This window comes from Dendrobium catenatum, unplaced genomic scaffold (assembly GCF_001605985.2).
Source record: "Dendrobium catenatum unplaced genomic scaffold, ASM160598v2 fragScaff_scaffold_542, whole genome shotgun sequence".
Taxonomy (NCBI): domain Eukaryota; kingdom Viridiplantae; phylum Streptophyta; class Magnoliopsida; order Asparagales; family Orchidaceae; genus Dendrobium; species Dendrobium catenatum.
The window spans coordinates 1,837,933-1,863,690 of NW_021319004.1; the positions used below are offsets into that span (position 1 = coordinate 1,837,933).

General features: G+C 33.4%; 1 protein-coding gene across 3 annotated transcripts in view; it reads right to left on the reverse strand.

Moving 5' to 3' along the window:
- LOC110099325 (tripeptidyl-peptidase 2) overlaps window positions 1-24,016 on the reverse strand; it is a 156,118-nt gene extending 132,102 nt beyond the window's left edge. Inside the window, exons 1-11 of one of the 3 annotated variants that reach the window (XM_028694701.1) lie at window positions 23,519-24,016; window positions 22,925-23,003; window positions 22,625-22,698; window positions 21,533-21,642; window positions 21,367-21,447; window positions 16,127-16,242; window positions 15,903-16,031; window positions 15,051-15,201; window positions 14,842-14,964; window positions 2,243-2,326; window positions 1,971-2,158 (exon numbers count right to left, since the gene is read on the reverse strand). In XM_028694701.1, the coding sequence (XP_028550534.1) occupies window positions 1,971-2,158; window positions 2,243-2,326; window positions 14,842-14,964; window positions 15,051-15,201; window positions 15,903-16,031; window positions 16,127-16,242; window positions 21,367-21,447; window positions 21,533-21,642; window positions 22,625-22,698; window positions 22,925-23,003; window positions 23,519-23,885 (1,502 nt within the window). In that variant the 5' untranslated portion in view covers window positions 23,886-24,016. Of the gene's footprint in view, window positions 1-1,970; window positions 2,159-2,242; window positions 2,327-14,841; window positions 14,965-15,050; window positions 15,202-15,902; window positions 16,046-16,126; window positions 16,243-21,366; window positions 21,448-21,532; window positions 21,643-22,624; window positions 22,699-22,924; window positions 23,004-23,518 lie in introns of those variants that run through there. The other 2 variants (XM_028694702.1, XM_028694703.1) reach the window with 2 other exon arrangements.
- Between the last annotated feature and the right edge of the window lie 1,742 nt (window positions 24,017-25,758).

Here is a 25,758-nt window from a genome sequence, read left to right on the forward strand (position 1 = left end):
GGTTGTGCAAGCGGGTAGGAGGCACGAATCAGACCACAATCATGCGAAATATGCCCAGTGAACAAGCGGAAGGGGGTCGTGACTAGGTTGGGCAGCAATCGTGCGGGCGTAGGGGTGGCTCTATGTAGGAGCAGGCAAATCAGGCCGATTGGAGAGGTCTAGAGCGCAAGTCGTGCGCAAGGATCTGGTACAAAAGCAGGACACGAGCGAGCAGAAATCGAGTCGGTGGGTGGGCTGAGGCTCGATCGGATGAAACAAAAGGAGTTGAGTGGACTTTCCATGTGTGCGGCTTCTACATATAGTTCCTGAGAAAGTCAAATGCAAGAGATCTCAGGTGTGTCTGCGAGAAGCACACAGAAATGAGAAGAAGAGGGAGTTCCATACATGAGTGTTGAATTGCTCTGCGACGGTTCTTGCATGTTGTATAGTTGAGTTCTGATGAGGAGAGAGTGGGATGGGGTCATTTTGAGCCATGAGGAGGAATGGTTGCGTCGTTTGGTCGGACATGTGTGAGGTGGGCTGCTCAAACTATTCAGTTGTCAAAAAATTTATATTAAATTTATTAATTAGTATGTGAACTAAATTTATTTATTTAATAGTAAATTTACATTGTTATATAATAATTATTACATCATTGTTATATCATCTATTTTTATTTAAATAATTTTAATATTTATTTTGTCATATAATTCAACCCCAATCATATCATTGAATTTTGAACCTATCCTTTCGGTTCAATGTACATTCCGATTTTCACAACCTAGCATAAAACCTTTAAGATTTATATCATTATATGGTATTAAAATTATACCAATATCAACATTCTTTAGAGCTAATGCAAATTAACCTTTTTGATCCTATAACATATTTCATGGCTCTATTGATTATGCTCTTTTAAAAAGATTAGTTATTAAAATCTAAATTAAAAAATTTTTAAAATAACATGTCTATCGTTCATTATTTTTAAGATGTATAACCCTATCAAAGCATTTTTTATGCATATTCCGATAAAAAAAGTATGAACTAAAAATAGAATAGACATAGAAGTTCTGTTAGCCATCTTAATGACTGAATTGATAACATAATTATTTTGATCTAGATGCGCAAGCATAAAATTAAGAGATTGATAATTATACAGAAAAGCTAATCAATTATATTGAGGACTGCAACAACTAGAAATAAATTCAAAAGACACATGGTACATAAAGGATATGAAAATTGCCATATAATAATTAAGTTCTTCATAATTAGGTTTTTAAAGAAAGAAACAAGTATAATAAACAGACGAAGAAAAAAGTAATCATGAAGTCATAGCAATCCGTTAGAAGGCAAAGAGAAGTACCAAAAATAAAATACAACAATAAGGCCGTTAAATGGTTCTTGATCTAACATTCAGAACAGAGGAGCTCCAAGAGAACTCACTAAAAATGTCTAACTTTAACACTTGTGTATTTTGGAGAATAGCAATAAACATTCTTGCTTAGTCCTCCACTCCTCGCATATAGAATTTGAAAATTTTTTATCCATAAGCTCTTTTGTGCTAAAGATTCTAACATCAAAAGCAACAGAAAGAGAGGCTAAATTCTCATATCCCCAGCAGTAGGAAAATCATTAGGAGCATAAAACCTAGGTGCATCTAGTTTATTAATCATGTTAGTAGGTGTGGAGTCGATCATAATCACATGGTAGCAACCCGATAAGGCACTAACTCCAGGGCAAAGTCCAAAGTTAATTTAAAATTGTGTGTACAGACTAGAAGAAAGACCATCAAGTTTTAATAAAAAGACGATTTGAAGTACATATTTAGCTTTATACAAATTTTAGTAGTTTTAGCATTAATCCTTAAAGAAAGTTTATGCATGTGAAGTATTACTGTGAAACATTATTTCATCATAATTTGAATTTTGACAAAAGGAATCATATTTTAATGGCATATTCTAAAACCTAAGTATGGTAGAAAGAGCACCTACCAAGTATATTCCATTCCCTCTGGAGGAGGTTCAACTACACAATGAGCTCCAGCAGCCATTGCAGGGGAAACGTACGCACCAATTCCTATTATGCTTGAACTAGTGCCACCAGGTGCACCAACAGTACTTAAAGCAGGTCCATTATTTCCAGCACTACTAATAAATATCAGACGATGCTTGCCCACAACCTATAATTACAATTTACTGCATAAGTAACACTTCAAAACATGTAAAACTAGTAAAAATAAAATTAAAAGTTCTTTAGCAAATACTTCATTAACAAGATCAACGAATCTCCCATAATCCGGAAGTAGGGTTGGTTCTCCATAACTCATATTGATGAGGTCACACTTGTGCTACAAACAAGAGTAGAGCTTGATAAGAATTAAGAAATTACAAGGCATCAGAGAGCAGCCTAAGTTTTATAGTGTAAAAAAATTAGGAAACATCCTACTCAAGTAAGCCATACCCAACATGAACTTTAACACTTTGTAGGTAGAAATGATAACCACAATGGGAGGGTAAAAAGAAAATATCCAAGAACACTCCAGATCAATGTCACTATAATGATGTTAAGGAGCAATACTAAAGGATTATGTCCTGAGAAAAAATAAAACAAATCTGCTCATAAATATAGATGGAATCAACCATACATACATACATGGTACATGAAAAGCACAAAAAATTCAGGGCCCTCAATACAAAACATTTTACTTTAGTTAGATTACAGTTTAAAATCTTGCTTGGAGCTAGCTTTCTTAGCGCACAAAAGTCCTTTGTATTTCTATAATTCATTTATACATCAACGATGTTTTTCAATCACCAAAAGGTGTTTTATGATGCTGAGCATCAGCATATATATTTGCTCATTTGTTATGTGGTTCTTTCTCAAAGTACTATGGTAATGTTTTTCTTAATTGTTTCAACAAGCTAATGGAAAAGTCATGAAGCTTCATAAATGCGACTGATTCATGAAACAAATGAAGTACTGCAACATTTGATCTATTTACATCCTTGGAACAATTTTCATATTTTAGTTGAAAGCCTCTTTGATCAAATATTTTTCACAATGGACCATTAACTTAACACAAAATTAGGTTACTATTCAATTGGCTATTGCAGCTAAGTTGTAGTTGATCGCCTTGCAACTCTTTTACTTCCATTTTTCCGTTGAGCTTCATGGCGTCCAAGATTTAACCATAAACTTGTAGTTCCAGCAGTTTTGGTAAAATTATCAATGCTGAATTTAGCAAATTTTAAGAATATCAATTACATAACGCAATAAGTTGACAAAACACATGTAAAACGAAATTCAATATTTTGTAGATATAACACAATAACCATTGTCAAAACATGCATTATGCAATTAATGTTGCATCACGGATCATCAATGATGAGAAATTAGCATACAATTATGTGAGAACCGGATCTGGCCGGTTCGGAACCGGCCAGTTATAATTATGGGACGCAACCCTGTAAAGGGGGGTCGGTTTTCGCAAAATAGAGGGCGAGGAGGGCGGACGACCGAATGCCTGCGAGGAGGATTTTTGGAGTTTCGATTCAACATTTTTAGCCATCCAACTCGTTTGGGGATAAGATTTAGCGACTCCTCTCTTTTCCTATTGTTAAGAAGTTACAGATTTGGAAGAAATTTCAACGAAAGGGAGGAACGACCGAAGGAATGAAGGAAGAAGGTTTGTTGAGTTTTCTTTTCAATTTTATCCATAAATTTGTATCATTTTACTTCATTTAAAGCAAAGGATAATTTCAAAAACGGGGAGAAAGCGAAGGAAGCAAGGAGAAGAGATTTTGAAAATGAAAGAGGAAGAAATTGAGATTTAAAATATTCCCTCATAAAATTTTGGAAAGAAAGAAATCAAGTGGTACAAGTTCGATTCTTCCAAGAATTCAGCAAGAATAAAATTTTAAGACTGAGGTTGAGACAAGGATGGACAAACTGAAATATCAAAGTGGGTAAATTATCTTATTTTATGATTTTATTCATGTTTGCAATCTTCTAAGTAATTGATTAATTATGTATCACAAAATATTGAAGGAAAACATTTTATGTATGAACAAATTCATCCGCTATAAAGGTTTGAAAGTTTATGAAAATGAAAGATGATATTTATATCTGGTACAATTAGATAGCCTCTTGTTCCATTTGGGATTGAAGATTATTCAGTATTGGTGGAAAGGGCTAGGAGGATATAAGTGGACCTGCAAAATACTCAAAGGAGACGCGATTTTCAGAAGAGGAAAAGTGATGAAGTTATGGGAGCTCCTTAGGATTCACATAGCAAATCTCTCTTCACAAGGTGAAAAATTTAATTGGAAGAAGACAAAGTCCAGCAACAGTGATAGTTCAAGTGTGAACAGTTGTAGTAAGTGTGGAAGACAGCATAAAGGAGAATGTTTATCTGATACAAATACTTACTTCTGATGTCATCAACCGGGTCATATAGCCAAAAACTATTCTACTTTGGGGCAAAGACTAGCAGGAGAGTCAAAGATAAATATTGGATCTCAGAGGAATGTTGGAAGACCAAGAACAGTATAATTAGTTGCTTCTACTCCAGGACCAAGTCAAAGCCGACAGAATACTCTGCCTAGAGTATATGCACTAACTCAGATGGATGCTAAGGATTCACCTGAAGTGATTACATGTGATAAAAATGAAAAATGAATAAATATATATTATGAAAATATTATTAAAGAAATAGTGTATGTTTATGTTTTTTGTGTAACTTTTATAGGTTTGGTAACGATTCAAAAAAAAGCCTTTACAAATCCTTTTTGATACAGCAGCTTTAAACTCCTTCATTTCAGAGACATTTGTTAAATCAATGAGATTGAATGTTTATGGAATAAATGAAATTTTGAAAGTTTTGATGCCAAATGGGTCTGTTGTGAATGTAAATGGTGTATGTCAAGTGACTTTCAAAATAAAGGAAAGAGAAATTGAAGCAACAGTGAATGTTTTACCATTACAAGAATTTGACATAATTTTGGGAATAGATTGGTTATCAAAACATTTTGTGATTATTGACTGTAATAGAAAAATTGTTAAATTTAATTTTCCAGGAGAAGGAGAATTGAAATTTTATGGAGAGAGAGGAATTGCTTCAATGATAATCACTTATATGAAAGCATATAAATTTGTATCCAAGGAATGTCTGTGTTTTCTTGCTCAAGTAAAGAATACAAATAAGAAAGTTAAAGAGTTGAAAGATATACTTGTAATCAAAGAATACCTTTTTTGGATGATTTGTCAGAATTACCACTAGAAAGAGAAATAAATTTCACTATTGAGTTGATACCGGGTTCAAAACCAGTGGCAATGGCACCTTACAGGATGACAGTCAAAGAGTTACAAGAGCTGAAAAGTCAGTTACCGGAATTACTAAATAAGAGATTTATCAGGCCAAGTTCCTCATCATGGGGAGCTCCAGTACTGTTTGTAAAGAAGAAAGATTGATGCTTCAGAATGTGCATAGATTACAGAGAACTGAATAAGCTTACTGTTAAGAATAAATATCATTTACCCAGAATAGATAATTTTTTTGACCAACTGGAAGGAGCTATAGTTTTCTCTAAGGTAGATTTGAGATTTGGATACCATCAACTACAGATTAAAGAGGAATACATAGCAAAGACAGCTTCCAGAACTAGATATGGTCACTATGAGTTTGTGGTAATGTCATTTAGAGTGACGAATGCACCAGCTGTATCTATTGATTTAATTAATATAATTTTTAAGCCATTCCTGGACATATTTGTAATTGTGTTCATTGATGATATCCTGATTTATTCAAGAGATGAAGAAAGTCATTCCAGTCATCTGCAGGCAGTGTTGCAAATACTTAAGGAGAACCAGTTATATGTTAAATTTTCAAAGTGTGAATTTTTGTTGAACAGTATAACTTTCCTTGGACATATGATCAATGGTGAAGGTATTTCAGTTGATCAGAATAAAATTCAAGTCATTTCAGATTGGCCACGGCCAACGACAATTACAGAGGTGAGAGGTTTTCTGGGTCTTGCTAGTTATTACAGGAGGTTCGTAGAGGAATTTTCTCAGATTGCAATATTGCTATCCAGATTAACTCAGAAAGCAGTGAAATTTAAATGGAGTGATCCGTGTGAAAAAACTTTCCATAAGTTAAATAATAGTCTAGTGACTGCCCCAATTTTGACAATTCCATCAGGTTCAAAAGGGTTCCAAATTTTCTGTGATGCTTCCTTAAGGGGACTTGAATGTGTATTGATACAGCATGATAGAGTGGTGGCATATGCTTCAAGACAACTGAAAATTCATGAAGACTACCCCACTCATGATTTAGAATTTGCAAATGTAGTTTTCGCACTCAAAATATGGAGGCATTACCTATATGGTGTCAAATGCGAATTGTTTACATATCATAAAAGTCTCAAATATATTTTCAATCAGAAAAAAACAAAAGATATGATGTTGAATCAACTGGTGATCTAATCTACTTTGAAAGATAGAGTGCTCAATTCATTATCTTAAGATGAGAATTTTCAAAGCATAATAAAGAAAGTGCAAGCAGGGCAGTTAGAGAATTTTGTTATGGATCGAGAAGGATTATTAAAGTATAGAGGCAGAATCTGTATTCCAAATGTTGAAAGTTTAAGATAAGAGATATTGCAGGAAGCTCACTTCTCAACATATGAAATTCATCCAGGCAGTACAAAGATGTATCATGAATTGAGAGTGTTATTTTGGTGGCCAGGACTAAAAAGAAATGTTGCAGAATTTGTAGCAAAATGTATTCCCTGTCAGATGATTAAAGCAGAACATCAAAAACCAATTGGTCAACTACAATCTTTACCTATACCTGAGTGAAAATGGAAAGACAATGTAATGGATTTTGTGATTGGATTACCTAGGTCAAGACAGAGTCGATATGCAATATGGGTTATTATAGACAGATTAACCAAGTCAGCTCATTTCTTACCAATCAGGCAGACAGATTCAACGGAAAAGTTGGCAAAATTTTATGTGGATGAAATTATGATATTGCATGGAATTCCAAAATCAATTGTTTCTGATAGAGATGCCCGTTTTACTTCTAAATTGTGGAATAAAATTCAGGAAGCTATGGGCACCCAACTGATTTTCAGTATAGTATTTCATCCTCAGACAGATGAGCAATCAGAAGGACAATTCAGACTTTGGAGGATTTATTGAGATTACGTGTTTTAGATTTTGGAGGAATTTGAGAGACTCACATACCGTTGATTGAATTTGCTTACAACAACAGTTTTCAAGCTAGCATTATAATGGCACCCTATGAGGCTCTTTATGGAAGAAAATGCATAACACCATTGTGTTGGGTAGAAAATGTTGAAAGAAATGTAATTGGAATTGAATTGGTAGAAGAGGCTACTAGCAAAATCAGATTAATCAGAGACAGACTAAAGGCAGTTCAAGACAGACAATGGAAGTATTATGATGCAAAGCACCGACCAGTGGAATTTGAAGTAGGAGAAATTATTTTCATAAAAGTCAGCACAATGAAAGGTGTTAAAAGGTTTGGAAAGATGGGAAAATTGAGCACAAGATTCATATGTCCCTATGAAATCATTAAAAATATTGGAAATATGATATACAGATTGGATCTGCTAGGACACATGCAAGGAATTTATAATGTATTTCACGTATCAATGCTTCAGAAGTATATCTCAGATGATTCAAAGAGAATCCAGTCCAAATCAATTGACTTGCAACCTGATTTAAAATATGTTGAGGAACCTGAAAGGATATTGGAACATGATGTGAAACAGTTGAGGAATAGAACGATTCCTTTTGTGAAGATTTTATGCAAGCATGGATCAGAATGAGATGCCACCTAGAAGAAGGAAGTTCAAATGAAAATTTAATATCCCTGTCTATTTAACTAAGGTATGTTTTTTTATTTTTGATTTAATTTCGAGGAAGAAATTTTTTTAAGGAAGGTTAATTGTGAGAACCAGAACTGGCCGGTTCGATTGAACCGGCCAGTTATAATTATTGGACGCAACCCCATAAAGGGGGGCGATTATTGTGAAACAGAGGGCGAGGAGGGCAGACGACCAAACGTCTGCAATGAGGATTTTTGGAGTTTTGATTCCGCCATTTTTAGCCATCCAATGCATTTGGGGATAAGATTTAGCAACTCCTCTCCTTTCCTATTGTTAAGAAGTGATAGATTTGGAAAAAATTTCAATGAAAGGGAGGAACGACCGAAGAAAGGAAGAAGGTTTGTTGAGTTTTCTTTTCAATTTTATCTATAAATTTGTATGATTTTACTCCCTTTAAAGCAAAGGATGATTTTAATAAGGGGGAGAATGCGATTTGGAAGCAAGGAGAAGAGATTTTGAAAAGGAAAGAGGAAAAAATTGAGATTTGAAATATTCCCTCATAAAATTTTGTAAAGAAAGAAATCAAGTGGTATAAGTTGTGTTCTTCAAAGAATTCAGCACGAATAAAATTTTGAGACTGAGGTTGAGACAAGGATCGACGAACTGAAATGTCAAAGTGGGTAAATTATGTTGTTTTATGATTTTATTCATGTTTGCAATCTTCTAAGTAATTGATTAATTATGCATTACACAAAATATTGAAGGTATAAACATTTTATGATTTTAGAGTCTTATGAACAAATTCGTCCGATATAAAGATTTGAAAGAATATGAAAATGAAATATAATATTTATAGATGTACATGTAAGATATGATATATGCAATTGTAACAATAAGGATGAAAATGGAAAAAGGGTAAATAGAAAAGAAAAAGAGAAGCAAAACAAAAGTCATATATGTATGGAAATAAAATAGATGTAATATAACAAGGAAAATGTATTGAAAATTCCATGAGTTCACCCCCTTATGGTACTGGCTGGGGAAGCAATGTACCCATGCACGTTAAAAATGAAAAGAAAAATGGAAATTGTTGTACCATAATTGGAACGTTTAGACGATGCTACTGTGTAAATGAAAATGGGGGAATGGATATTTGAAGGAAATAAATGTTAAATGTATAAAGAGATGTTTTAAAAGAAATGTCTAAAATTGATTAAATATCAAGAAAAAAAAGGGACTTGTTAAGATTAATGTTTATCATGCATGAAAGATGTATGTGTTTTGACATTTAGAAGAAGAGTAGTATGTTTTAAATTGAAAAATCTATTTTATTGTTTGTAATTGAAAATGATTACCCACTGAGTTTACTTAGTAAACACAACCCACGAATTTAAATATTTCCAGTAAATCTCCAAATATTTAGAAATGGCAGATAGAGAAGATTTCGTCAAAGTAAAACAACTGATGAGAATGCTTGTTCGGTTTTGGTTTGATTATAGTTTTCTTTGAGATTAGTGGATCTTCAGTTAATGAAAAGTTTATGTTAATGTGTTTTATTTGGAATGAAATGAAATTGTAATATTGTCCGACTTTTCATTCCCGCCTCATTAGATCGAGCATCCGAGCCAAGTCATGACAAATTATGCTTCAAGAAAATTAATAAAGGTAATTTAAATTTTAAGCATTTAGTTGTATGGAATAAAATAGTTATTCCAAATTTTGGAAGTGGAAGCTTAAACAACTAATAAAAATAGCTTTTGGCAGATTCTAGAATGCTATAATGCTTAGTAAATTGGAATAGACGTATAAGGTTTATTGTTTGTGAGGCTCCAAACCTTCAAGTGGTATTGCTTTGTCCGAGTAAATCTAAGAACATCTGTATGTAATATAAACTTAACTGTATGGTTGCTAATATCTTCAGCTTCATTGAACTGAGTCATTGGGTTATTAGGTAATATGTTGGGTTAATAGTGCTGTTGGGTTTTTGCGATGTTGTGCTTCATAGAATATCAATGATTTTCAGAAATAGTAAAAAAATTAATTTAAAAAAATATGTATGTAAGATCGATTTAGCTGTTTGGTTGCCAGCATCTTCTGTTTTAATGGACTGAGTCATTGGGGCATTAATTAATTTGTTAGGTTATTAGTGTAGTGTATGTTTTTGCAATGTTGTGCCTCACAGAAGTTGAGGCATTTTCGGTCTCAACTCAACCCAAATCAAGTCGAATCGGACTTGATCGGGTTCGATTGAACCGATCAATTAAATCAGCCTCGTCGAGCCCAATGCAACTCAAATCCGCGCAGAATCGAGTCCAAGTTTGCAAAATTAACTCAATCGGACCCAATCAGACTCGAATCGACCCAAATTGATTCAAATCAAGTCCGATTCAAGCTCAATTTTAGACCAAGTGATCAAATATGAGTCAACTTAACCTTTCCAAATCAATTTTTTGAAATCGACAGCTCTGATTTACTCGAAATCCCAACTCTGCCGCTGTCATAGTATCCAGATCGCGTGATAGCCTTATTTGGAAGCGAATACGGGCGACTTTAAGAGAGATCGACAGGGCAGTGACCTCTGCTCGTGTATAAGGAGAGTCGAACTAGGAAGCAGAGTCGTTCGGCTTTGATTTTCTTCTGTGTGGTTTGTCCCCAAGAAAACACGAGAGAGTGCCTAAAGCAAGGCGTCTGCATTCCTATCTAGCAGTGTGAGAGGATCTTCTTCCCTATGCATATCTTCTTCTTCCAGTTGAGATAGAAGTAGACGAGGGAAAGAGCTTGCATTCGGCTCTTGCATGCGTCGACTTGATCAAGAGGAAGACAAATGCCAAGAGCTATTGTTCCTGCTTGCGAGCAGAGAGAGACCGAGCAGCTAGCCTTGTGTGCGTGCGCTTGGACCAAACAGAGCAAGGGAGCTGCAGTGCATGCAATCTAGTTGGGCTGAACAGATCTAGTGTCACACCCCATTATAAACCTTCTACAGTCGAACTAGAATGTAACAGAGAAGGAGAATCTGAACAGACCCTTTTTTTACTTACCCCCATTCTAAAATGCTGATATCAGAATCAGATACGTAAAAAGTCGTCTATTCAAACTACTTTAACACAACTAATCATTTAAAATTTACTTGCATACCCAAAAAGTCTTTGTACAGCTTCCACTTGAACCTTTATGTACACCCAAAAAGTATGCACACTAAAAGAAAGATGGTCACCACCTTAATGCCCTACAGGCTCCTTCCGCTTTCATACAATACCACCACTGCTAATAAGCTATGGCTTAATGAAATACACAAATAATGTATAAGAAAACATAATAACATTGTTAAAATTTATGAAATGCATAACATTACTTACTAATAATAATATGGTTAAAACAAGAAATGCATAGCATTACTTTCTATCTTATTATATGTTCAACACCTTAAAACAAGTTATATGATGACAATAAACTTTTGTACCCTTTCAGCTTTTCAATTCAAGGTTGGGTCAAAATTCTCAACTTTTAGAATTGAAGCTACTCTCTCATTCAAGATTGGGTCCAAATTCCCAACTTTTAGAATTGAGAATATAGGCTTATCTCATCAGGTCTTTCGCCTTTAATTGTGCGGGTTTATCCCACATATAAGACTTTTACTCGCTTCTATTTCTTGTCCATTTAGTACTACTAAGTGATTCAACAATAATTCAAACATATATGAATAAAATGGAATAAATTGAAATACTGTCATTATAAGAAAAAGTGAGGGCATTGTTCTTTATTGATATTGGGTAATGGTGGTTGTTGAATTTTGCTAAAATGCTAATGCAATTGGTGAAAACAGCAGCTAAACGTAGTAAGAAGACAATTTCAATGGTTTGCTATTGAATTTAGTTAAGGAAAGAAGGAAGAGAGCTAAGGGAGGGAGTAATTTGAATGAGGAGAGGTTTGGTAGAGGTAATGTACAAAAGGAAAGAAGCCGACACTAGGAGAACAAATTCCTAGCGATGTGAGATACCCAAACGATGCATAGAAAATAGTAAAATTTTTGTATACATTTACAAACGCATATCTATTATGTTTATGTTATCATTATTTCAATTTATTCCAATTTATTCATATATGTTTGAATTATTCTTGAATCACTAAGTAGTAGTACTAAATGGATATGAAATGGAAGTGAGTAAAAAGTCATAAACGTGGGATTGGTCAGCACAAGTAAAGGTGAAAGATCTTACGAGGTAAGTTTATACTATCATAATTCTAAAAGTTGAGAATTCATATCCAACCTTGAATGAGATAGCAGCTTCAATTCTAAAATTAGAAATCTTAACCCAACCTTGAATTGGGAAGCTAAAATGGTACAAAAACTTATAGTCATCATATGACTTGTTTAAAAAGGTATTGCACAGTTGAAAGATAGAAAGTAATGTTATGAATTTCTTATGATCGATATGAAATTTCAATATGTTCTTTCACTATATCCTAACTTAATTGTTGATAAGATTATTATTATTGTTTATGTATTGCTTGTTTATTTCAGTGAGTATAGCTCATTAGCAGTGGTTGTACTGCAGGAAAGAAGGAGCAGTAGGGCACTAGACAGAAAAGAGTGACTATTATTTTTGGTGTACATACATTTTGAGTGTAGAAAGAGATCCGAGTGATAGGTGTACAGGCTTTTGGGATATGTAAGTAAATTTTAAAGGTTTTTAGTAAAGCTCTATATTTCCTTCAATTATATTTGATGTTTAATTAAGGTATATTGCATGCTTCCTATTCTTAAATATAAAGATTGATGTTTGAAAATTTAAATAGATTATTTTTTACTCAACTAATTCTGATAGAAATAGTTCAAAATTGGTGTTAGTAAGAAGGGTTCTGTTTAGATTTTTCCTTCTCTGATACACTATAGGATGACTAAAAGGGGAGGTCAAACTGGGGTGTGACAATATTTATCTTAATCAACAAGTCACCTGCATAAACTAGTTTAGCCTCAAATTTGACATATTCAATTTCCAAGAGGTGTTAGTCTTCGGCAATGCAAGTGTTGATAATGTAGATAATGAAAAACTTTAGAACATATTTAATAGTATTGATAATAAAATGATGATACAAAAATTTTTAAACATAGAAAACTTAGAGAAAAGCATTAAGGGTCCCATTCTTGATCGAAAGTTTTTCACTTAGAATGTATTTTATCATTTTAAATTAAAACTCTAACAAAAAAAAGTTTAAAATAGCTAATGACAGCCCAAGTCTGAATGAAAAAGATTAAGGTTAGTTTGTGTCTCCACTAAGAAAAATTTCTAGCTCCTCCTTTGATCATATTATTTTAAAAATTTTAATTTTATGATTTTGTTTAAGTGTGTTCATAATTTTTTATTGATTTTCAAAAAGATTCCTAAATGTTGAATTTACTCAGATTCTAAAATTTCAGTCAACTCTGAGGAATTTTTAAATAGGGTTAAAATTATACTTTTGCAAAAAAAAAAACATCAATGAATTCATGTGTCAAACTTCATCCAAATAAAATTCACTAATTTTTGGAGATCATTTGAATTTTGACATGAGTTAAGATCAACAATTACGGCCCAACAAACTATATGTAATCAATAGCATAAGCAATGCCTATCATGCCTTGTTTCTTCACTAAAATTCACATGGCCTTTGGCAGACTTTTTTCCTGGGAGTCCACTTATTTGGATACCTCATTGAATCCAGTTAAAACATTTCAATCATTAGTAAATGTTCTTCATATTTTTCTGCATATACTTTCTGTTGAGCTTTGTCTGCAACATTTCTTTGTTGGCTTTGTTTCTCGAGCTTTATTTAAGAGCCATCAAACTCTATCAATTTTGGCGTGATTCTCATTGTACTCATCTTATTTATAATAGTGTAACTTTTGTGGTATCGAGTATCCACTTGTAAAAGCCATGTCTTTGAAAGAAGTAGGAGTGGAGCTGATACCATGAATCAAGGAGTCATTTTCAAAGACCTAAAGGGCAGAGAGAGTGGTTCTACTCATGAAGTGTAGGAAAGTAGGGTTGAATGAGGGTTCTAAGCCTATCATTATCAAAGGTGAAATTAGTGGATTTCTTAAATGGAGTGATTCAGATATGTATGTTGGTGTCAAATGACATAAAACTATTAATTTGCATTGACATAAAATGGAGTGATTCAGATATTTATTTTCTTACAAGTACTTGCTCTTTAAAATTCATATTCAATAATTGTAGATTTCTTGTGAATTCTCATGTCGAGAAAATCTATATAATTAGAACACTTCATATTTCTCGCACTCACACTAAGCATTTGTAAGGAAAAAAAAGGTACAGTTTTAAGCACCCCTTTTTGACCACTCTTTTATGGAGCGCAATTATACTACATCATACATCATTATATTTAAGTTTTAATACCTACATCATACATCATCATCTAATGTTCATTCTTTAATTATATTTAAGTTCTACTACCTAATCATCCTTCTTTCTAATATGATTGTGAATAACGTACATGATATTATTAAAACAACAAAGAAAGCAAAATCAAAAAAGTTAATCATAAACGTTACCACCCTCGAATCAACTATTCAAGCTTGATTATATGATGAAAAAAATATAAACATGTTATGTTAAGGAAATTGTTAACACCCATATACAAATACAAATGTGTGCTTTCCAATAACAACTTTAAGAGTTTTTTTTTTTTTTTTATCCAGACGTGTTCCTATATAAGGATATAATAAAATTAAAATGAAATGGCATCTAAAAGCAAAAAATTAAAAACTTCACAAAAGAAGTACTATATCAATGAATTATTTTGATTAAAATGACTCATTCCTCGATAAACAAATGTTAAGCTAATTATAGGACTGTCCATTAAAATACAGAAGGTCAAGACAAATTGTCTAAAGCTAAGATGACAAATTACACATGATGTACAAGGAGTAAATTTGACAAATATCATGCGTAGAAATTAATTCAAAAGAAGAATCGTCCAAAAGTTACTGGGAAAAAGTTTTCACCTCCACTGCAGCTATCAAAGCCCGAGTCAAACCAGTGCCAGTCTCCATTGAACCTAACCGTGTATCTCCAATTTTACATGATATTAATTGGGCTCCAGGAGCAACTCCATTTAATAGTGGCTCCTACACAGTAATCAATCGATCAAGTCAAGCAAGTAGACTTAACTTGCGAGGAAGGCAAAAAATATTAAAGTTCAACCACAACACACCTCAGAATGGAAGGCAGAGGCAATGCCAGAAACATGTGTGCCATGTGGTGAGCAGTCTGTAACTATACTAACAAGATTACCTTCATCATAAACATTAGTAACAAAAGAACAGGCATCCAGATTGCTGAATATGCCATACTTCCTTTCAATTCTGCATATTGAAACCAAAGGGATCTCCAATGAAAGGAAATTCATACAATTCAATCATTAAGGTTCAAATCCAGAATAATTTCACATCACTATAATTAACAAATGGACCAAGTTTATGCATGAACAATTCTACAAAAGTGTACAAGAGATTGTGAAAATAAAGTGCAGTCGTGAAAAAAAGTGTGGAATGTAATAGTCATGAAAACCAGTGAACCATGCAAACAAGAAGCCAGAAACATCAACCAATGTCAAGTAAGTCACCAACCAAATAGGCAGTATAACCAAAGTCAAGTAAGCTCACTTTGATGACAGTATACCAATACAAACATCTAATTCAAACTGGAATCAGATAAAAGCATGTGAAAATAAACAGAAAATAGAAGTGAAAGAGAAGGGTAATCAGATCATATGATTTTTTTTTTCAAGAAAAAAAATCACTCTTCAAGAATTATTCCAAATTATCCATACACGTTGTCTGGAACTCGAGACTCTCCTAGAAAAACTGTTAAAATTGCTAAAGCATTAAGCATCATGTCTGGGTAGTACGTCTGCAAAAATGAAACTCAAAGAAATCGGCAAAGGCCACACAAGCATATCAGTTTGAAAATGCTAGAGTGAGCAGTATCATGAATTATAATGAATATTATAATAATATAACTATAACATTAAGCAAGTAGATAACAATAATTGGATGGTGTATACCTGTAGTTTGTTAAAGGAATAAAATCTGCCAGTTTTCCCTGCTCTGAGCCATCTTCAAAGTTGTGTGTGTCAACAGCAACCCTCCATAAATCACCATCATTCCAGGCAACTACATCAATTACAGGCCCCCTGTCATCATAACTCTATCATGGATGAATTGTAAGAAACTTTAGATAATAAGGATTATAATTTTACTTAGAAGAAAACAAATGCATAAGAAACACCTAAGAGAATGAATTGTGCAATCACATACTTCATCTTGCTTCCTAAGGAAATCAAGCTTGTTTTGAAAGTCTTCACGAACTCTCTTTAATTTAGAGTCCTCAGTTTTTGGATGTTTCTGAAAAAGGCATCGAGTTCATAAATATTAATTAACCCAGTCAAGACAGAAGAGGTGTTCAAGTAAACCAAGTAGAACATATTTAATATGCCCTAAATGCAACCAACAAGAACATGGAAAATCATCAAAAGCTAAAACAAAATAAATTTAAATCTAGATCAGTTTTTTTGTTTTTTTTTTTAATAAATCTTTAAGAACTAAAGCAAAAATGCATCGAAGAATCCCGCGGAAGTTTAGGTCTAACTTTGATAAAATAGAGCTTTTAAAATATAAGAAACATGACTTATATTTAAAATGTACACTTGAATGAGAAGAAAAAAAATCATATTCGAACATTAATCCCTTGAAATCTTTGCATGATGAACATTATATGTTAGTCAACCTGATGCGGACATCCAACCATACATGCCTATCCGAGGAGGAGCTGAAGATCGACGACCGAGATCACTTTATTTTATTTTAGTCTATTAAGTGTATTTTTTTTTAATTGTGCAATTTCCCTTTTTACCCTCTTGTCTTATGTAAGCCCAAGGGGCAAATGTGTCTTTTAATTTCTTTCAAGGCCTATATATAGAGGCCCCTTCTCATGTATTAGGTATGATGGAATTATAATAAAAATTTGTGTTTTGCACTTGTGTTCTTTGGGAAGAACGTTAGTGAAATCCCTATGGGAGGGAGTCGAAGTTTCCACCAGCCGCAGGATGGGTCCGGGCTCGTGAGTTGAAGTCCCTTGGAGAAGGGCAACGCATCACCCGTCAGTCTTCGGAAGAATCAAGGAGCCACGCCTCTAGGACCCAAGACTCTAGACCTAATCCCTTCAAGTCCTCCTCTAGCCAACCTTACAATAAACCCACTGGACCCTCAGGTAGTCGGCTTACTCCTAGTCAAGCCCAACCTCGATCCGACTATAAGGGGAAAACACCCAACCGAGAGACTCCCAAGACCACTGCCGGCACTAAGTGTTTTAGATGCCATGGGTACGGGCACATTGCTTCTCAGTGCTCCATCCCGTTTAAGGTAACAATAATTGAGGATGTGACGGAGGAAGAAGGTTGGGCATTTAAAATAAAGTGAGCAAAAAATTAATAAAGACTAATGAATAGTTGACCAACCCTTATTTAGCATTCCAAGTGAATCAAAACAAACTAAAATTTTCAAAAACTCCCCACCACTTCCTGAAGCATTTCAAACATCTTCATCCCTTAATCACGACATGCCCACCCTCTAGGGATGCTCCCGCCCTGCCAAAACATCCTCATAGGTTGCCCCTATGGCATCCCATCCTCAGCGCCCAGGCATTCGAGTGCATGAGCTGCTCATCACTCCCTGCCATTGTGCCCATTGGTGCTGCTAGTGTCCTTCATAGCTTGCGCCTTGTCTAAGGTTGCAGGCCTACTAACTATTTTGCTCGCCAACCACTTATCTTCACTTTAGGGGTCCCAACATTTTCTCATTCAAAATCAATTTCCTTAGCATCTTTGCTTCCATCAACTCTATAGGACAGTCCCTGTCAACACCTGAATTTTATCAATCTGCTCTCATATCATGCTCCTCCAGCTTACACAGAACTATATGTTTGGTCACTTCCATTGCTGCCACCTATTCCAACGGATCCTACCTTCTCAAATGATCCTCCAGCTTACTTTTTTTTTTTTTTTTCCCTCCAACTTACATATCATCAGTTACTACAACTCCTGCATCTCAGACTCCTCGATCCTTTTTCATCTGCGACTCCTGTAAATGTTGTTAGGGGTTAAAAGCTTGGCACCAATCTTCATCCATCAATTTTCTTTTATTCTTTCATCAAGGTTTAATACCACCTCAACATAAGTAGCCATCAACTATTCAAGAAAAATCTGCACTCATTCTCACTAAAAAGGAGATTTCATAGCCTGTAAGTCCACTATTTTTCTAGTGAAAAATTTTATTTATGCAGTCCAAATCTAGGATTTTTTTCAAATTTATGTCAAACTTACACCTGGTTGATGACTTCTCCATCGGGCTCATTGACCAACAACAACAACAACATCATCATCAAGCCTTTGTCCCACTATGTGGGGTCGGCTACATGAATCCTTTTGCGTCATTGTGCTTGTTAAAAGTCAAATGCTCATTTAAATATAATAAAGAAAGATAATTTCTAATATTTTCTAATCAAGTATTTTTAGGTCTACATCTACCTTTCTTAGCATAAGTCAAATCTAATATCTCAACTTTCCTAACCGGGTCATCGAAAAGCCTCCATTTAATGTGACCAAACCATCAAAGGTGACTCTCTCTAATCTTATCTTCCACTGGAGCTACTCCAACCTTTTCACGTATATGCTCATTTCATATCCTATCCCTAAGGGTAAAGCCACTCATCCACCTAAGCATCCTCATCTCTGAAACACTTAATTTAGTATTATGCTTCTCTTTTAATGACCAACATTCAGCACCATAAAGCATTGCAGGTCTCACCACCATCTTATTGAATTTTTCCTTAAAGTTTGCGGGGAACTTTTCTATCGCACAACAAACCCGATGCATTCCCCCACTTCAACCATCCAACTTGAAGTCTGTTGATAATATCTCCATCTATTTCACCATCACTCTGAACAATAAATCCAAGATATCTAAAGTGTGTACTCTTATTAATGACTTGATCGCCCAAAGTCACAATCCCCTCACTAGTAAGCTAAGAAATTCCTTCATCTTCTAAGCATTTCTACATCTATATATATATATATATATATATATATATATATATGTCTTCCATAGTAGACCTACTCGGCATGAATCCAAATCAATTTTGAGAAACATTAGTATCACGCCGCAACCTAAGCTCTATAACTCGCTCCTATAGTTTTAAAGTATGACATATTAACTTAATTCATATATAATTCGTACACTCTTGTGCATCACATTTATTCTTAAAAATATGAATTAACACACTCACTCTCCACTGATGTGGCATCTTTTTAGTCTTCAAAACAGTATTTAAAAGCTTAGTAAGCCAAGAAATTCCTTCTCTCCCAAGCATTTCCACATCTCTATTGGAATATCATCAGGTCCAACAGCTTTTTCACACTTCATTTTCTTTAAAGTCACTCTTAACTTCGGTTTTATTAATACGCCGATAAAAACAAAAATTTTTATTTTCCTTTAGGGTGCTAAAATCACTAAAGTCAATCGAATTTTCACATTCTTCATTAAAAAGTTTAGTAAAATATCTCATCCATCTTTATAGAATATCATCTTCTAAGAAAAGTACTTTTTGATTTTCATCCTTAATACACTTCACTTGAATTAAATCCTTATTATTTCTATCTCTTTGTTTGGCTAACTTATACATACATATTTCTCCCTCCTTAGTATCAAATCTATTATATAAATCATTAAAAGCTAAGCTCTTTACATCTCAAACATCTTTCTTATATTCCTTAAGAGCCTCTTTATAGCATTCCCAATTATCAGAATTTTTATATCTAAACAAATTTGTATAACAAATCTTCTTATTTTTTATTTTTTCTTGCACATTTGGATTCCACCGCCAACTAATTTTACTATTATGAGCTTTTCTCTTCAAAACTCCAAACACATCTTTTGCAATATTCTTAATATTACTAGTCATTTTTTCCACATAACATTAGCATCCTCATGCACAGACAAAATCTTAAGATCTAAAATCTTACTCTCAAAAATATTTTTATTAATATTCTTTAGATGCCCCCAACTAATCCTAGAAAATCGTTTTAAATTTATTTTTTATTTTCTACCCCTTTATATTAAAGTTTAAAATTAATATAATAACTTTACAATCTTTGCGATCTAAACGATCTAATCTGTGTTTTACTATATTCATTTTTATAAATGATAAGATATTCATCTCTTTTCTTAAATAAAGAATTAGTTATTAAGAAATCATAAGCTAAAGAAAAATTTAATATAATATTACCATCTTCATTTGTCGTTCCAAACATATGGCTATCATGAATGCTTTTAAAATCATCTACCTCTCTACAAATATATCCATTTAAATCTCCTTCAATAAAAACTCTTTCTTTAATAGGTATCTTTTGTATTAATTCTTCTATGTAATTCCAAAATTTTAATTTTAAACTTAATACAAACTTATTTGAGGAACATAAACACTTATAATATTAATAATCTTAGTATCAACAACAATCTTTAAAGCTATAATTCATCTAAATTCTATTAATTTTTATAACATTATCTTTTAAAATCTTATTTATAATCATATCTACACTATTTCTAGTAAGACTCCTACCCAAATATTATAGTTTATATCCTAAACTATCAATCTCCTTAGCCTTCTCTCCAACTCATTTAGTTTTTTGAATTCACAGAATATTTATCTTCCTATGAATCATAATATCTATTAATATCATTAATTTTTCTATAAGGGAGCCTACATTTTAAATTCTTATCCTAATTTTAGTTTTATGGACTAGCTTTTTTGCCCACATCCATCCTTGATGTGGGAACCCTTGCATATTTAACACTGCACCCGGGCGCCAATGCAGCAGCCCTTGCACACTTGTCACTATATCATGGCCATACAGCGCGTCGCTTCCAGGGGATGCCCTAGCATTAACACAATTTTTTAAAGGATTAATTTCATGATTATTCGACGAGTTTTACGCTGGTTGTCGACTATCTAACGCAACCCTCCACTTTTCTTATCCAAGACTTGGGACTTGGCAACAGCAGTGCTGTATTATTCTAACATTATCTTTAGAAGTATACTACACTAGATTGTTCCCTCAATGATATTACTATGTCAATAATCATAAAATGCATACGCTAAAATGGTAATCATTTACCTTAAGTCCAGGTGGGTTCTGAAGAGACAAAACAACACATCTTCTTAAGTCCCTTGGGTAAATGAAGAATGAAACAAAAAATATGAAAGACATTCATTTACCTCAAGGGTAATCATGCCACCTGCTCTAACACATATCACTCAAGATGAATACATAAACTATACATTCAGAAGAAAAGTGTATTGATTGATTAAATAAAACAGCTACTTTGATTATCAACATGTTGAAAAATAATACCACTCATGTATAAAATATTCATTTAGGAAAAATACAAAGGAAAGATTTAAGCATATAAAACCTTATCAAACTCATTAAGATGCTTCAAAACTTCCGAGATTGCTTCTTGATTTTTAGTACTCCACTTTTTCTTCCTCTCTTTCTGCAGAATTTAACCATAAAACACACACAATAAAGGATAATCAAGCTATACCAAATTAATATTAAGATTGCATATATATAAGTACCTTAATACGAGAAGTCAAACTGTTTGTGAAAAGTTCATAAACTAATTTGCAGCCTATATGCCACTCCTGCGAAGGATTTTTCCATGATGAATTAAGAAGCAGTCGTGCCCCTACAGACAACATGATAGTGAATTTCCAACCTTTCAAGCGGAAATTAAATAGTTTTTTACTTTCATATTTGGCATGCTAGTGATTAAGCTTAATTATAAAAATAGTCAAATGAATGACAAACAATGAAAACTCCATCAAAACAATTACATAGAAAACTGGTATATTATCGAAATGCATTTGAGAATAAAATCATTTATGCTTATTCTCATTTATGCATGAGCAAGGCTCTTTCTCATTGATAGACAAGAGCTAGGTGAGACTTATGTGCACAACTTCTTGTTTCTTCCTCACGCATAATAGCCTACTTCTACCATAAGTTATAATTGAAATCACCAAAAGTTTATTCCAGCCATATTACCATCCAATTCCCATATTATGATACATCTATGGTATATATAAGTGTTCTAATCTCCTTTCCACGCAATTTCTGAGAAGAAACTTTGAACGGCGTTTAATAAAATGTGTTAAGCCACTTCCTTATTGAATAGAATTGATGATTTAGTATTCATTTCTTGCTTCAACTCATTCTAACTAATACATACATTTGTTTATATTTCATCATGACCTACTCTATGCACAATATTGCCTATTTTTTACTAGAAATGTAGCTGTTCGATCCTATAGAATAGATCCTATTCAAGTAAGGTCATACTATGCACAATTATTAATACAATAAATATACATACTTGGCATAGTATGGGATTCACAAGATTGCGCATATACTGGTTCTGCAAAGTGCAGACACGACTTCTCCAACTCTTGCATCGACTTACAAAATCATTTCTTTGATTAAGAGAAAAATTCACGATGCTACTTATGTGCTTCTTAGCCATTAAACCAAAGCAAAGAAAAGGTCCATCAGCTAGAATCAGAATATGCAGCTTACGTAAAATTTTAACTAAAGCACAATGCGATGAATTCTAAATGTTTTTGCAGGTCTGTTATCTTAATTGTAATTGAACTGCTACTCAAAATGCGAACCTGAAGCTCCCATTACATAGCCATCAGCATCAGCCTTGACAACCTTTGAGGTGTCAACATCGCCACTTCCTGTGCTGCAAAGTTGAGATGTTATACTTAGTCATGGCATAAAGTGAGCTGAATTGTACTATTAAGATATATACTTTGCTGGCAACAAATGGCAATACTTGAAGATAGAACTATGGTCAAATCTAATATATCTATGCTCAAGATAGAACTAAATTATTAGTCGGATTCAGAGGCATCATATTCAGAAATAGCTATCAGTTAACACAGAATTTTCCATGGAACGGTCATTACCAATCTAATATATCTATGATTTTTGGTTTTCCATCTGACGTCGTCTGCAAGCCAGCAGCAGCTGGATCCACGCCAGAATCTGAAATGGAGCTGTTAGTTGCACAATAATTATCAAGCAACTTCCAATCCTCAACGACAATCAGTTTTTTTTTAAAATGAAGCTACATAAATCTAAATACTCCAAAATCACAACCCTTTTACTTGTAAGTATGCACACAGCATAAGCACATGATTAAAAATAGATGAGTATTAGTAAGGAAACATAGAATGAACCCCATCAATGGAACACAGAAAGGGAAAATGCATTATGTCCAATAAACAGCAATATAAGCTCAACAACTAACACCAGGCCTTAAGGAAGTGGATCTCCAAGTTTTTATCATGCATGCCTCATACTGAGTAAAATCTGCCACTCGCTTGAATTACTTGTTGAGATGGCAAGATGTTTAGATAAGCAAATAGAGAACCTTGCTAGAAGTAATAACTCAACAAAGCGACTTTGGACCCCATAAATCATCAAATGACATGTATATGCTTGATGGCAAGAAAAGATCAAACCACATCGGAAGCCCTAACTTCATCAGTAGGGATTACCAAATATAGCAATGACGACGCCCCGGCCGTCGTAAGTGGGATGGGCCTCCAGGAATCGATCAGCACCGATCTCCTTCTTCGGCATGAGGGATGCAAGAAAGGTGGATTCGCTCAACCGGAAAGAGGAGAGTCGCTCGCTCTTGACAGCGGTCTTCTCTTCGACGGAGAGAGGATCGGAAGGAGAAAAACTCATCGCCCAAAATATCTGCCTAGTGACTCTAGCTGCACCTTGACTGCCGCCGCCGGTAAAAAGATGGGAATAGGGAAGGGGAAGGACAGAATACGGGGTAGAGAGAAAAGGCCGAGAATTTGGTGATTTGGGCAATGATGGCAGACCACGAAGACACGCGGCATTATATACTCCCATGGAATTTATTTTAAAGTTTTGGCAATTTTTGTGCTTTTGCTTGTTTATTCAAAAAATTTAGCAACGAACGAGTAAGAGCGAAGCCAGCGTAAGCAAGAACTCCGGTACGGCGAGCGGAACTGTTGCGGGCTTTGGCCCTATGCCTGTGCTTGCTGGTGGCGTGGCTTATCACTAATACTTGGGCTTTTCTTTTGAATTTACCAGCAATTTTAAGGCTAGTTTGGCTCAGATAATTTTGTCTTCATATGCCTCTATAATAGTTAAATTTGGAAATATATATTAACTTTAAATGTATATATATCTTAAATTTCAAATAAAAAAAATTTAATTGAGTACTGTTAAAAATCTGTCGCAAATAATACAAAATAATATTAAAATCATATTCTAAAAATAAAGTATAGTTTAATTATTCCGTTCACCAGCTATAATATTGCACGTGTAACTCATCATATGTAATTTTAGAATTAACATAAACTAGGTTAATCAAAAATTAAATATACATAATTTTCAGAATTTGTAACAGAATAATAAATGGACATATGAATCTATATAATTATGAAATAAATATACATATAACAAACTTATATAAAATTATATGTGATCAGGTGTAACTTTCATAAGATTTCTCTTTAAAATAATATATATGATTAGTTGTATTGTATGATCTCAATAGTCATCAAAACAAGTAAAATATAAATCAATTATAAGACTATATATACATAAACTATTTAAAATAATTCTTTCTAGGGAGCCAAAAAGAATAATTATATGGAGTAGGGGATTTTGATAAACTCAAAAGTACTACAATTATCATACATTAGGATTTTAAATTTTAAAATTTAAACTTAGAATTTAAGTTGTCCATTTTATAAATTTGAGGCATGACTAAAGGGTTTATATAGGCTTTGAGTTGAGTTGTTCATGTTCTAAGTCATTATTGGTTTAAAGATTTTATTTGAATTTAAGAATTCAATGTTTCTTTTGTTTATTTTAGTGTTTCAAAAAATATACATTTAACATAAGGTAAACATTGGCATTTAAAGCATTCAAGATATACTAAGGTATAAACCTCACCAAGGGTTGAGGTGACACTTCATAGTTTCTAAAATGCACATAACTATCTTTTATAAATTTAGATAATTTAGGGTTTATGTGAAAAAAAATTATTTAAGTTTTGTGATATTTCAAATTATTTAATCTATTAGTCTTTGAATCTTTATGTTTTCATATAAATCTATTCAGCATTATTCAACTTTTTTATTTAATTTGTATGAAATTTCCTAATTCTTAGATTATTTTTTTACTTTATTACTAAACTAAAAGTTTATTTTTTTTATTTTATAGTGTTTGAAAATTCTGAAATAATTCTTTGAAGTTGGGGACAACCTCAATAAAATATGCTAAGAATTTAAAATTATTTTAAAAATTGTGTTATTTTTTAATAAATTAATAATTAAAATTTAGTTTGCAATTAATATGAGATCTAAAAATGATGGAAAACATTTTAAAAGCTTAACATGTGTAGCTGATAAGTAGGCTTTGATGCAGTGTTGGAATGATTCAGCGCGACTTTTAGCTAAATCGACGTGTCGTTGGGCTAATTCGGTGTAGCTCCATATTTCATCAACTACTCAGTCGTAGTGCTCCACAAGTTGAGTGTTGCAGCGCTTGAATATGTAATTGGGCATTGCAACATTGTGCAATTTTGTGCTTTGATGTTCAACATAAGACTCCAGCTCCTCGATGATGATTTCTAGCTGCGACATTGCGAAGTGTTGTAGCGCTGACCTTTATTTTGCTGGTGCACATTGAGTATGTTACAACTTGCCAGTATGGTTACTCATATTTAAAATGACACTCAAAGCAAACAATG